The sequence below is a fragment of the Maylandia zebra genome, linkage group LG3 (assembly GCF_041146795.1).
Source record: "Maylandia zebra isolate NMK-2024a linkage group LG3, Mzebra_GT3a, whole genome shotgun sequence".
Lineage (NCBI taxonomy): Eukaryota > Metazoa > Chordata > Actinopteri > Cichliformes > Cichlidae > Maylandia > Maylandia zebra.
The window spans coordinates 31,625,819-31,640,176 of record NC_135169.1 but is presented as its reverse complement, the minus strand read 5'-3'; the positions used below and the strand labels follow the sequence as shown (position 1 = coordinate 31,640,176).

The window sequence follows — 14,358 nt, the reverse complement described above, 5'->3', positions numbered from 1 at the left end:
GGAGAGAGTACATCTTCAAGAAGGTGTCTATGGAGCAGGCGGTCTGGGCATCTCTGGTTAGCGGTCGTGCTGTCATCTACTGGAGCTAGAGCTCCAGCTAGTGGCAGCTAGCTCCTAACATCTTAGCAGCTAACGGGCATTGTGTAGTCAGAAAGTATGAATATTAACTCTAACCAGAGGTTGTTCTGCCACTTGCTGATGAGGGCACCAGCCTTTAATCATCTAGTCTACATTAGTCGTGCTTATCCCTCCAACAAAGTAATTAATCTGCATCTTCTGCTAGCATGTGCGTTCTTTTCAGGAGCCGTAAAGAGCTTGCGGTTGCGTCAGCTCTGTGATGAACAGCCTGGGTAGCTGACATTATCAGGAGCTCATAGCCCGTTGAGATGGGAGGAAGAATGTGTGGGAATGTGTGTGTGTGTGTGTCAGATGTATTTGGAGGGTGGGGGGTCTGCAGCCCTGGGTCTCCTGGGGGGACGTAGTCATGACGGGCATTCAGCTGGGCTACACTGTGACCTCATTTTACAAGTAAAAAGGTCCCAGCTGAGCTGAGCCAGGACGGACCAACAGGTGCAGACAGACAGAAGAAAGAAGAGGGGAGGGGGGAGGATGCTGGGATGGAGGGTGACTTCATGCCGGCGGACTTTGACGACCACCACAGGCGTTACAGCAGACCGAGGAGGGGCCGGCTGGCGGGTGGGGGGAGATAATGAAGCGGTACAGCACAGACGGAGAAAAGTATCAGCTGTAGTTTCACATGTGTCACAGTTAATTGTTGTTTTTTTATCTGAGGCTCATGCAGCGTTTTGGATTTAATGAATCTGTGATTGTGTTTGTGTCTCCAGGTTAAGTGAATCCTTAATTTCACTTAGCGCCACGTCAGCTTCTAACAGCTTTCCCTTTGATGTAGACGCGGCATCACCCCTCTCATCTTTCCCACACTTTCTCAAGTTATTATTTTATATCTCATCATATTCTTAAATCCATTCCTTCCTCCTCCTCCTCCTCCTGTCTTGGACTCTTACAGTTCACCTCAGGAATCCTGCCTTCTCAGCTGTCCACTGGTGTCCCATGGCAATCCGATTTAGCCTCCACCACCTCCCCTCACTCCTTGCCCCTCCCCTCCCCTTCGCAGCTCTTTCTCCTCCTTTTCCACCTATTTTAGCCTCCACACCTACCGCCCACCTCCCTGCCTCCACCTCCTCCGTTCTCCGTCACACACCTCCTTGTCCCCTCTCCAGTTTGGCCGGGTGGTCTGTGCGTGCTGGATTAGGAGTCTGTCTAAATTTGGTCATGCATGGCAAAGGAGATGAGCACCTGCTGGTTGGACAGGCGGTCTCTTCTCCCCTCCAGACCCTTACATCAAATTACAGCAGGGCTTGGGCATTCCTGTCACTCCTCTCCTCTCCGCTCCTCCGCTTTGCTGCTTCTTTGTCTACGAGTCTCCTTTTCTTTGACCTTCAATCTCAAATTCAGATTGAATCCATTTTTGATTTCCAGGTGTGACAAATTTAGTTTCCAAATGTCCAAATCTGGCAAAAGACAGTGATTCTAATAGTAAAACTACTTGTACTGGAGTATAAAAATACTTGGTCAAAAGTAAAAGTTTTCTTCTGTGCGATTACAAATTAGCCCAGATCGCACAAAACACTAAATCTCACAGAATATTTAACTAAATCCAAACAGCTGGTCAATAAAACCCAAAACACTGTAATGGGAAACATTTAAAGTAGCTTAAGATGGAAATATTATGCAAAGAAACCAAGTCTCTAATTTGCATTTAAATAAGGTACTTCCACTGATGACCGTTGATCCTAAGATCACATCAAAAGTTCTTTTTTATAGTCTTCAAAAAAGTTTTTTTTTTTTTTTAAGTCAAAAACATGCATTCGAACTCATAATGTTTAGGTAATCATTTTTGGCCTTTTTTTAATGTATACATGACCCATGAATCGCCTGAGCCTAAAAAAGGCTTCTAGTGGTGATCAAGTGTTGTGAATACACATAACAGACAACTTAGCAAAGAACTGATTTTAATTTGTATCTTTAGGAAATTTGTTATTAGCAGCTTCTCGTAAAAACACACAACTTGTTCCCATTTATTTAGTTGAATTTAAGCAAAATACCAAAGATTCCCAAAGGGCTGTAAGCAGAAACCTTGGCATGGTGTGCAGTCTCTCCTTTAAAAAAAATAGGAAACTGGACTAGTGGAGGACATAAGAAGGCCTCTCAGGCCTAAGATGCTCTCTGCAGCAGATGGACAGTATTTGAAAGTCATATTCTTAAGAAATAGGGGGAAAAAACCTAGCAAAGATCTGATACAGGACCTCCATTCGGCTCTTCAGGTACTCCATTTAGTGTCTCAGTGGAAGGGTGGCTGTGAAGAAGCCATTCTTAAGAAACATGATGATTGAGGTATCCCAAATTGCACAAGAGCTGGACTGAAAATCGATAGCAACAGGTGTGATGAAGTCACGAATCCAGATTTTACATCATCGGTATGTGCACAGGTCAGGAGAGAGGTACAACTGTGAGTCTGCAGTCACCCGTAAAACGCAGTGGACCCTCTGTCATGGTTTGGGCTGTATTGCAGCCAGTGGTGTTGGAGATTTTGCCAAAATTGAAGAATTATGAGCACAGAAAGTACCACCATATTCTGAGCACCATGTAATATCATCTGGAAACGGCTTCATTTTTCAGCAAACAGACTGCCATTGCAATAAAAGCTGTTGTGGATTGGCCTCCCTAGAGCCCTGACTTCAACACTGTAGCAGTGTGGGATCATTTCGACAGAGAACAGAACAAAAGGCAGAAACATCCAAGGAAGAGCTTTGAATGTCCTTCAAGAAGCCTGGAGAACTATTCCTGCTTAAAGAAATGGAAAGACTGACTAAGAGAGTTCAGACTGTGTTGAAGAATAAACGCGGTCAAACTGAATATTGGCTTCTAAGCAACTCTGTATAAAGTATATTATAAATCATCACATGCTTACATTGCATCCGTTTAATTATAAGAAACTTTCAGCCCATCACCAGTCTCCTCCAGGAAGGAGAGAAAATCAGTGTGAGTGAAGCAGAGCCAGCCCTGAAAACTCTTTATGTAACGGTTTATCTATAAAATGTCAAAAAATGATGAATATGTTCAGTTTGCATTTACATAACAGGGGGCAGAAAATCATTAGAGCTGTGAAACAGGAACAAGGAAATTTGAAGCATGTTTGCTTGAAAAATTGCTTCAATTAGTCATCAGGTTAATTCATTTTTCACTCCATCAACTAATTAGATAATCATTTCAGCTCTAGAGCACATGCAGAGATGAGCAGTGTCTACTCTCCCCCACATGCTGTACTTTCCCTTCACTCTAATTTGCGACTTTTTCTCCTCTTCCACTCAGACATCTCTGTCTTATCTGTGTCTCTGGTACTTTGCGTCTTTGCTTTTCTGTCCGCGCAGGCAGATGCAGACGCGAGGCCTGGAAGCTCATATAGGCATAAACACACACCCACTTACTTTAAAGGGCACATGCATTTTGATTCCTGGGCTATTTAATGTGCTTTGCTGTGTTGGGAAATTTATGTTTTTACCTACTGAGCACAAACCCTGTTTCATTGCTACTTTATACATCCCTCTCTCTCTGTGTCTCTCCTCACTCCACCCACACAATCATCTGTAGTTAGTTATTCAGCTCATGTACTTATTCTGCTTCGACACCCCCGCATCCTCCAAACCCTGGCAAAGTTTTGGCTCTACAGCAGAAGCCCTAACGCACACTCACACCCCTGAGTTTGAACACAAGCGCGCACACACACGTTTTTTTTTTGTTTGTTTTTTTCAGATTAAAGCTAAACAGCATGGAAAGCCTCTCAGAAATACCTTTCAGCGGCTGATTGATTGATTGAATGGCGCACTGAATTGTCCCCTGCACGTACGCCTGACGCCATTAGGCAGTTTTCCAGACAGACCGAAGGCAAGCACTCAGCGCTTAAGAGCCATTTCTGTCTATTACACACGCCACCATCACTCAGTGAGCAGCTTGATTTCCAAAACGGGTGATTTGTAGCTACTGAAAGACGTAGCGCCCGAGTGAAATGTGTGAATTTTTTTATTTTATTTATTTATTTATTTTAATAACAGGTACCTTCCTGAACACTTGCAGACTTCACTTTACTGCACTTGAATGTCCAGCTGTTTAAGAAATGGATGGTGCTGATGCTGAGGAGTCTTTTGCATGTGTAACAAATGACCATTGAGCAGCACAAGTTTGTTTTATTTATTTATCGAGGCTTCAGTTCACCAGCTTAACGTGACAGCCTCTACCAGCAGCAAACGTATACCTTCTAACTGCCAACTGGCAGCCCACTGGCAACCCCAGCAACTCCCCCCACCCTTTCCACCTTGGTCTCTCCCAGAATCTTTAAATAGTCTTCAGACCCCCTGGGACACATGCTAATCAGCAGAATTGGTGGCTAGTATTATCTCTTTATCCTACATCATGTGTCTGGAAAATAGAATCATTAAAATGTTCAATAAATAATCATTAAATATTTAAGAGTTCTCATGTGAAAGTATGTTTCTTGGTGTGCACATGTTTCCTAAAGTGCAGAGTCCTAATTAAAATGCAAACGTGTCCAGATATGCATCCATTATTAGTTAAACCAAGCATACAAATGACTCAAACACCTCTTGGTAATTATCACATGTTAGTTCTGCAGATTGCACCTGTTTATTACAGTGAGCGTCATTCATCCTCTTATGAATTCATCTGGGAAGTTCCACAGCCTCAAAAAGCACACGTCAGAATGATCTGAGCCCAAAGTCAGATTGAACTAAGATCAAGCGGCCGTCAAACTGACACAAGTGTCAGAGTGTGACTGCGCCCGCTCTCCGTCAGCAGCCGCAGTCGCAGCAAGGTCACAGATTAAAGAGGACAGCTCGGGCCTCGCGAAGCATTTTGTGACCCCGGTTTCAAAGAGGAAGCATCAAATTGTGTGTGTGAGTTCGTAAAACCGTGTGTTTCTGGCTCTTTGTGTGATGTATGTGGTGTGCACGGCAGGTCAAGTCTGTGAATGCAAATGTGTAATATGTGGTACATGTGACCTGTGAGCCTCCATCTCTTCTCTCCTTTAGACCTTCACAGCTTGGTGTAACTCCCACTTGAGGAAGGCCGGGACACAGATTGAGAACATTGAAGAGGATTTCAGAAATGGCCTCAAACTCATGCTGCTGCTGGAGGTCATATCAGGTGGATGTCATTGAGAGCACACACCCATGCATGTATACACATTTAAAAACTGAATGATACCGGATCACATACTTGGATTTGGCACATCCTTGTGGTAAAAAAAAAAAAAGAGCAGATCTTTTGCTATTTTGGTGACACTTCTTTTTCTTTTCTTTTTTTGTCATTTTCTTTGTAGAATGAGACTGATGTTGATTGCTCACACTCCTAAACATTGTTGTGTTTCACTCCCACACTGTACCTTCTTCCATCCATAAAATCCAGCAGTCATCATCACTTTATATATAATAGCAAAAAAAAATCTGTTTTAAAACAGTGAGTTGAAAATAAGAAGAGACTGCATCTCAAAGATGGAGACGTTTAAAAAACAAATAAAGTACTTGCATTCTTTCTTGTGGCCACCAGGGGGAGACTGAACAAAGTCTGACTGTAAAGAAATCTAAGAGGAACATTAAACTATCACTCACGTGATTTTATGACATCAATGAAAACTTTCAGTGTTAGTTTCTATTTCAAGTCATATTTTTTTTAATTTCTAACTGTTGTATCAGAAAGAATCATCTGAGTTCAAAAGGCTTTATTTGTAAAAGTAACGAACATAGAAACTTGTGGTAAATTTTAAAATCTATGGCTGAATACTTCCGTCGCTACCTGCCAGCAACCACGTGAAACTCATGAATCTGCGCTTTCTAACAGTACGTGTGTCAAATGTTACCAGTGAACGCTGCAGGATTACAGCGTTTTAGAGTCGGATCATTCTTTTTAAACTCTGTATAGGATAAAGTAGGCGGTTCTACCTTGTGATTGACTAGTTCGCAGCATTTCCCTGGCAGGTCTACTTGTCTTTTGTGATGTCTGGTTTAAAAACGAGAAAACCAAAAAAACTGAGATGGTGATGATCAAAATCCTGAGCTAGAATATTGAAAACTGTAGACTACATAGTAACAGGTGGTGTCACATTGGCTACATCTCTGCAGGTTTCATGAATGGAATTACTCTTATAATTCATAACTGTGTTCTTTGGTAAATAAACTAACACAAACAAGTAAAATTGAGATCACATGTTCTTGGAGATGGTGTATTTTTCCTTGACACTTAGCTTAAAAAATAACTACTGAGCAGCTTGATGGACGAGCTAATAAATCTGTTCCTCGTCTTTCTCAGGTGAGAGGCTGCCCAAACCCGACAAAGGCAAGATGCGTTTCCACAAGATCGCCAACGTTAACAAAGCTTTGGACTTCATCTGCAGCAAGGGGGTCAAGCTGGTGTCTATTGGTGCTGAGGGTGAGACAAGACCTTTAAAATGAGTCTGAGTTTTATCTGATTAATTCATCAGGATCTGCTAAGACGAGTAACACGCGTCCGTGTGTTTGGTTTTGTAGAAATCGTCGACGGTAACGTGAAGATGACTCTTGGTATGATCTGGACCATCATCCTGCGTTTTGCCATCCAGGACATCTCTGTGGAAGGTGTGTTTCCATAAAGCAACACTGAATTTTTTAAGCTTAAATTAACTTTTTTAGTGGTTGTCACTTAAATAGTGAGATAATGCACGAGTTATGAGTTTGCAATTAGTCTTTGCAAGAGTTTGGCCAAACTGCTGGAGCAGTCACCATGCCTGAGCACAACAGACAGAGACAGTTGTCTGTGTCTCAAATACAGTCACGTGAACGCAAAGTTAAACACATCTTGCTAGAATACACAAAATCTCTGTGTGTTTATTTGTTTCTTTGGCTGCCAACTCCTCCCACACAATCAGGAGCTGAACAACCAAACTTGGCACACAGGTGCATCTCAGGCCCCTGAAGCACCGTTTTCAGCTTTACAACACTTTATAAAAGCACCATATCATTTTTATTTCACAATAATAACATTTAGCTTATATCCGCAACTCTTAATTTGTGCATAATGTTTTATGATGCCAAAATGTTGCCTGGCAACCACCTAGCAATGAGCTAAAATGACCTGTGTTTTTGCCTTTATGCACTTTATGAAAGCAAACCAACAGCACGAGCACTGCAGCTTGGATATGTCTAGTCAGTCAAATCTGTGAAGGGCATTCTGAGTCATCTTCTTAGGAAATGAGATAAACCACACACACACACACACACACACACACACACACACACACACACACACACACACACACACACACACACACAAGTGTATATATACTGTTAAAACTGTAGATGCTCATATTCAACATCTCCTTGAGACTTCTCAGCACTCAGTTTCAGACCATTCTACTCTCAGCTCTGTATGATGTCACTAAGAGCAGATATCCTAATATGGTCATCTTCTGTTTGCAAAGGAAAGCCAATCAAAGAGGAAGAGGAAATAAAATGTCTAGTTTCTGACAGAGAATGAACCAAGGCCCAGTTTTAGCTAAATAAAGCTTATTTCAAACTGTATGGTCATGCAAAGCTATCTTAAGTAATGTAATAATATCTTAAATTGCGTGCACACTAGAAATGATTTGCAGCACCATAGCAACCAATGACCACAGAAAGTGAATGACATGCAGCAGAGCTACAGGTACCACTGTGGACAGGAAGTGGGCACGATCAGAAGTAAACTTTAGCCAAGCAACTGAAACGACTACCCATGAAAGTTAAGAACCGCGATGATTGGCACATGACCTGGTAGTAAATATATTAGAGGGTCACCTAGGCAACGGCAGCCTGGAATATCCTAAGCAACCAGCCGCGGGCTTCAAAGCGATGCACAGAGAGTGAAGCGCTTCCAGTGTGGATGCAGTTGTAGAATAAAACAATGAAGCTGGAAATGAGTGTAGTAGATTTAATGCCTTTAACTCTGTGCGTGCGTGTGCGTGCGTGTGTGTGCGTGCGTGTGTGTGGGTGTGGGGTGATTTGTTGCTTCCTTGTTTGGTAATCCCACCCCTGGGCTGCATTTGCACCTCATGCCATTTTATTTTAACCTTAATGCTGTCAGCAGGTCAACCCACAATAAATTCTTGTTTACAAAGACTCCGACCTTGTTCACTCTGTCCTTCCACACTCCGCCCCCACACCCCCCACGCCCCCACTTACCTTCAAGTCATCTCCTTTAGCTTAGCTTTTATTGCTTCCGCTCTTCACTCTTCTTCTGCTGTCATACAGCTTGACTTTCTTCGCCATCGACCTCGCTCTAACCTCTCATAACTCCTCTTCCCTCCACTAGTGCAGGAAATTATCTTTAAGCCACCCGTCAGACGAGCTTGAGAAATATATTGACTGCTGCTAACATCATACAGCTTTTTTTAATGCCAGATCTTGATCCTAAACATCTTTGTGCAGTATTTAAACTTTTGACAGCCCCAATCACTCTCTGTCATCCTCTTCCTGACTGTTATTCTTCTTCTCTTAATGTTCAAAATAACACAAACCCTCATCTAAAATCATCTCCTCTTCTCAACTTTTTCAGAGACCTCTGCTAAGGAGGGTCTGCTGCTGTGGTGCCAGAGGAAGACTGCCCCCTACAGGAACGTCAATGTACAGAACTTCCACATTAGGTGGGTGAGCGATGCCGACCTGTGGCATCAGCAGGGAACTGCAATCATTCAGCTTATACTTCTGTCTGATGCTGATTTCTTTTCCTCTTTATGTTTTCCTCGCTCCATGTCACCCACTGATCATCTACTCTCCTTCTTTTCTCCTCACGCCTCTTTGCCTGCCGCTGTTTCCTCACTCATGCCTCCCTCCTTCCTCTTCTTCTTCTTCTCAGTTGGAAGGATGGCCTGGCCCTGTGTGCCCTCATCCACAGACACAGACCCGACCTCATTGACTACTCCAAACTGAGAAAGGTGGCCCATCCTTCTCTACTTTCCCCTCTATTTTCAACCTTTATACTGAACCTTGATTAATGCAGTCTTTTTATGTCTTTTCACTTTCATCATTGAAGCTCTGTTAGAAATATTTTTTCCTGTGAACTGATTTCAGCTCATTAAAAAGAACCCAAAAAGACAACCCATCACAATACTGCACTTGTAGATCACAAGCTTGATTAAGAGTGTTAATAAGAATATTTGCCAAAATTGCATCCCTTAAAGTTGGATGTGATGCGACAGAATTGGAAACTGCGCTGCTGTTTGCTCGCCAAAATCCTGCCAAAACTCTGAAACTGAAACATTTCTTAATGAGGTTTATTTCTCGCCTTCAAAACACTCATCAGAACTGTCGTGGCTGGCGTGCTTCCCCGTGTAGTCTTTTGTGTGTGACACTGATTGTGTGTTTCTTCAGGACGACCCCATCGGTAACCTGAACACCGCCTTCGAGGTGGCTGAGAAGTACCTGGACATCCCGAAGATGCTCGACGCTGAAGGTGAGGCCACGAGACGTCAACGTGACGGAGCAGTGCTGGAAGCGGGTTCTGTCTTGTTATGCTGACGCACACGGTGATGAGCTCAGCTGCAGCGAGATGCATGATGGCAGACACGGTGGCTCCGGCTTGCTCGGAAAATTCAATCATCTTCATTGAAAAAACGAATGCATTTTAAATCACTTTAAATGCATCTACTCAGGAACCAGCGGCTCTGACCTTGGAAATATGACTACTTTGTAGGCAGATGTCCTAAAACGAGTGATTAATGCAAGAATAAATCATAATGCTCTTTACGCTTCACGGTCACATTTTAATTCAGCATATTTAACTGAGGTGGGAGTCACCAGTCACCAAGTTTGCAGTTACACACACTCTGTTTCTGACAATTAACTGCAATAAAAACTCAAAACTCACGTCTGTTGCTGTTTACGTCAGTAATTCACATTTAACTGTGACAGTTGCACTCAGTAAACCTCCTGGTCTACAGAAATATAACGAGGACACAAACAGCTGGCAGCCAGTCGAGTTAGGATCAAAGATCCGTTCAGACTGATGGCAGCATGTTGGTAATCTGTCTGCATTTCTAAGTTATTTGCAAACCTTGATCAGTCTCTCTGAGAGTGACTGCAGTCAGTCCAGGTCAGACTGTGGCTGCTTCCTACCAGGTGAGATGAGTTCTGGTTCTTTAGTGAAATGTTTAGTGTCCCTGCATCAATACAATATTGCCACACTAAGCTGTATCAGATTTTTAAATATTTAATAAAAATGTTATTTAAAAAATGCTTTTTAAACCTGACAAAGTGGCTTTTCAGAATAAAATGCAGTAAAAACGAATCAAACGTCTGCTCTGCTTTCCTGCCCTGTGGATCATTCTTTCAAACCTTTGCCAAGACTATTTTAAAATAATATAATAATAAAGCTCAACATTGTTTTTGCACCTTCAGATATCGTGAACACACCCAAACCTGACGAGAAGGCCATCATGACCTACGTGTCCTGCTTCTACCACGCCTTCGCCGGCGCAGAACAGGTGAGCTGGTGTCGCCTCACTTCTCCACGTTTCATGTCGTTATTTTTCTGTGGATCGACGAGCTCGGAGCACAAACCGAATGAGCAAGTGTTCCCTTTGTAATTGAATAAATCAGATGACACACGTGAAACGCGGTCATCGTGACGTAACGTCAGCGCTGAGTAAACGTGCGAGCTGCGTGAATCTGGGTAAATCAGCTGTTGCTACTCTCCCTCTCAGGCCGAGACAGCTGCCAACCGTATCTGCAAGGTGCTGGCCGTCAACCAGGAGAACGAGAAACTGATGGAGGAGTACGAGAAGCTGGCCAGCGAGGTGAGAAACCGCTGCGACCGCACAACTCCCACTCTCAGTCTGTCCCACACTTCTCCTCACTCTTTCTGCTCCTTCACTGAAGTCGTTTTATGAAAATCGATTTTTTTTCTCAGTTATAGAAGCATAAAAGGGAAAGTTGACAACTAAGCGCATTTATGCAGAAAGTGCGGTGGAATATGAGCAACTTTTTCCTATGTACAGAAATGAAGGGTGGCTCAAGACTTTTACACAGCATTATATCTTTAAATAATCAGAAACATGCGAGTAGCTGATATACAAAGCAGCTAGAACTGATGCACAAACATGACCCTAAATAAAGACTTTCTTTCACTAAAGACATACAGAATATAGGTCATAAAGGTCATATGATGTGTGTGGGTGTGCATGTAAACTGCAGACTGAAGTAATCAGAGTACTCTGAGTAACCTTTGCGTTTCTCTTCTGCAGCTTCTCGAGTGGATCCGTCGCACCATCCCCTGGCTGGAGAACCGCGTGGCGGAGCAGACCATGCGCGCCATGCAGCAGAAGCTGGAGGATTTCCGTGACTACCGTCGCGTCCACAAGCCGCCCCGCGTGCAGGAGAAATGCCAGCTGGAGATCAACTTCAACACCCTGCAGACCAAGCTGAGGCTCAGCAACAGGCCCGCCTTCATGCCCTCTGAGGGCAAGATGGTGTCGGTGAGCAAGGAGGACGACTTAATGCATCACTCAGGATTTTCAAGCTCACACATCAGTTGAAAGATTAAATTCTTTGTGTGTTACTTTGGAAAGGATTTTATGAGACGTAGAGTTTGAAAAAAGAGACCAAAACAACAAAGTCACACTTCAGTTGGTGGTTAGACACGGGCACTTCTGTTCGAGGTGCTCTTTGAAAACGCCAAAGCACTCCCCTTTCAAAATAAAATCAAAATTCCTTCATTTTCATGGCAAGGTTATGTAATGACTCCAACACATCATCGGGGAATAAAACAGAGATAATGAGCACACTGAATCTTTTCTAGTAGTTTGTCACCAACAGGGACTTCCACATATAGTGTCCCACCAGCAGGCAAGCTTCCACCTAAGGGTGAGTGGAGTACGATCCAGCCCAAACATTCACCCAGATTCAGCTCAAATTAGTCAAGAAGAAGGATAAAAGGATAAAAAGAAAAAAATAGTTTCTTCATCATCTTCTTTGTATAAAGCAAAACTTCAAAGAGACTCTCTTTTCAGCTACTGCTTTCTGAGAAATTTACAGATATTAAAAACCTCTCAAGGTCTACAATCTCAAATCAATTCAGAGTCAGAATACGGCGGGCTGTCACGAGCTCTTAATTCCCCTCGAACGTGTCGATAATACACCTAACACTCCTCCTCCTCAGCACAGAGTAATAATGAAAGCGCTCCCTCTCCTTCAGGACATCGCAAATGCCTGGAAAGGTCTGGAGCAGGTGGAGAAGGGTTACGAGGAGTGGCTGCTGACAGAGATCCGCCGCCTGGAGAGACTCGACCACCTGGCCGAGAAGTTCAAGCAGAAGTGCGCCATGCACGAGGCCTGGACTACAGGTAGGTGGTGGATAGATTTTGTATTTTATTTAGCTCACAATATAACGCACTTTAAAGCGAGTGCTGCCACTATATAAATAAACTGAATTAAAGAGAGATCTTCGCACCAAGCAAAGATCTCATATCACTCCAGTTTTTGGTGATCGGGCCTTTCGGGCAGCGGCACCGAGGTTGTGAAATTCTCTCCCGCTGGTTTTACGCTGTGCAGACGCCATTGATTCGTTTAAAAAGCAGCTGAAGACATTTTTATATGGGCAAGCTTTTAATTAATTTGTTGTATTTTACTGTTTTACATTGTTATTTGTTGCATTTCCATTCTTTTCATTTTCTTTGCTGTAAAGCACTTTGTGATTTATCTGCGAGAAGCTCTTTATAAAAAATGTTACTTACTGTTTGCTTCCTTAAAGAGTGACAAATGCGGATCCTTCTTAGCGTAGTCATTTACACAGTGACTCGACGATTGAAAGGTCGCCTTTTTGTGTAAAGAAACATTTATCGAATATTAAACATGCTCTTGTCCTCTCCTCGTTGTTTTTATATTTGACGTATCAAACTATTCTTGTTTTGTAGCTTTTTTTTTACCTCCGTTAATCGCGAGTCTTCACACTTTACTGTGTAATAAGGCAAAGCAGCAAAAGATAACCCTCAAAACCACATCAAAGCACCATAAATGGCCCAGTAAGATTATACAGAGCAATTAAAAAGGATCTAATGATTCATGGGGACACTGAAACGATACAGCGAGTGGGAGATATAAAAATCTGAGCGAGAGCTGTAAAACTTTAAAAGCTTGTGGGCCCGACTTTTACTTGTTACCGTCTTTAAAGTAACTGTGTGTGTGTGTGTTTCAGGTAAGGAGGATCTTCTGTCCCAGAAGGACTACGAGTCGGCCTCTCTGATGGAGATCAGAGCCCTGATGAGGAAGCACGAGGCCTTCGAGAGCGACCTCGCCGCTCACCAGGACAGGGTGGAGCAGATCGCCGCCATCGCCCAGGAGCTGAAGTGAGAGCGTGTGACGAGATGTGTCCTAATGCCGGACGTTAAGGTCACGGGGAGGAAGAGAGATGTTGAAAATCATGATGGGTGGGGGCGGGGGTGGAGAAAGCATTATCCCAATTATTCTGCATAATGGGAAGAAGAGCAGGGGAAGAAAGCGAGTAGCTGAAGTGACGGCAGGGATGTCGAGAGCAGACGAGAACGCGAACGCAGCCAGGAACAAAAGATGCAACAGATGAGTGGAAAATATTAATGAGAGATAAGAAAGATGAAAGGGTGCTTCACGAGAGAGCGGAAACCTCTGATCTCGCCATTTACTTATCCTCCGCAGCTCCTCGGGGCTTTTTTTTCTCCGAGATAGCCTTGAGATGATTTCTTTGATGTTACAGTATATGAGCAGATCGGCACTGTAAAGCTGAAAAAATGTACAGTATAATTTATCAGCGAGGACTTCAAAAGCACAAATCATGACCTCGGTATCAAGAAAGAAAAGTTCTTAGATGCCCCTCAACTCAAAGGAGGGCGAAATATCAATGCATTTAATAAAAGAGCATTAAATATTCGGCTTATTTGGAGAAATGAGATCACTTCACAGAAGAGTTTCCTCAACTTTACCTTACTTTAGATCAGGGGTGTCAAACATAAGGCCCGGGGGGCCAGAATCGGCCCAGTGAAGTCCCTGATCCGACCCACTGGACGGCTTTGGAAAATGTGAAAGAGGACAAACATTTTAGACTTTGAACTGTTGGCTACTCATACCACACCAAAGTAATTTAATTATAGATTTCTCTAATTTTACACTTCATTTTTTAATATTTAACTCCAGAGAGCTTAAACTTTATCATGTAGAACAACTGAGACTCACTGTTTATATTCAGCTTGTTTTTCTTATATTAAGAAATCTCATTGGTTATTGG

General features: G+C 43.0%; 1 protein-coding gene across 1 annotated transcript in view; it reads left to right on the top strand.

The window, feature by feature from the left end:
* Positions 1 to 14,358, top strand: part of actn3b (actinin alpha 3b) — a 36,943-nt gene that overhangs the window by 15,505 nt on the left and 7,080 nt on the right. Inside the window, exons 2-12 of the mRNA XM_004570668.4 lie at positions 5,127 to 5,241; positions 6,403 to 6,522; positions 6,621 to 6,707; positions 8,662 to 8,749; positions 8,962 to 9,040; positions 9,477 to 9,558; positions 10,503 to 10,588; positions 10,808 to 10,900; positions 11,348 to 11,578; positions 12,298 to 12,445; positions 13,297 to 13,447. Of these exons, the coding sequence (XP_004570725.1) occupies positions 5,127 to 5,241; positions 6,403 to 6,522; positions 6,621 to 6,707; positions 8,662 to 8,749; positions 8,962 to 9,040; positions 9,477 to 9,558; positions 10,503 to 10,588; positions 10,808 to 10,900; positions 11,348 to 11,578; positions 12,298 to 12,445; positions 13,297 to 13,447 (1,280 nt within the window). The remainder of the gene's footprint in view (positions 1 to 5,126; positions 5,242 to 6,402; positions 6,523 to 6,620; positions 6,708 to 8,661; positions 8,750 to 8,961; positions 9,041 to 9,476; positions 9,559 to 10,502; positions 10,589 to 10,807; positions 10,901 to 11,347; positions 11,579 to 12,297; positions 12,446 to 13,296; positions 13,448 to 14,358) is intronic.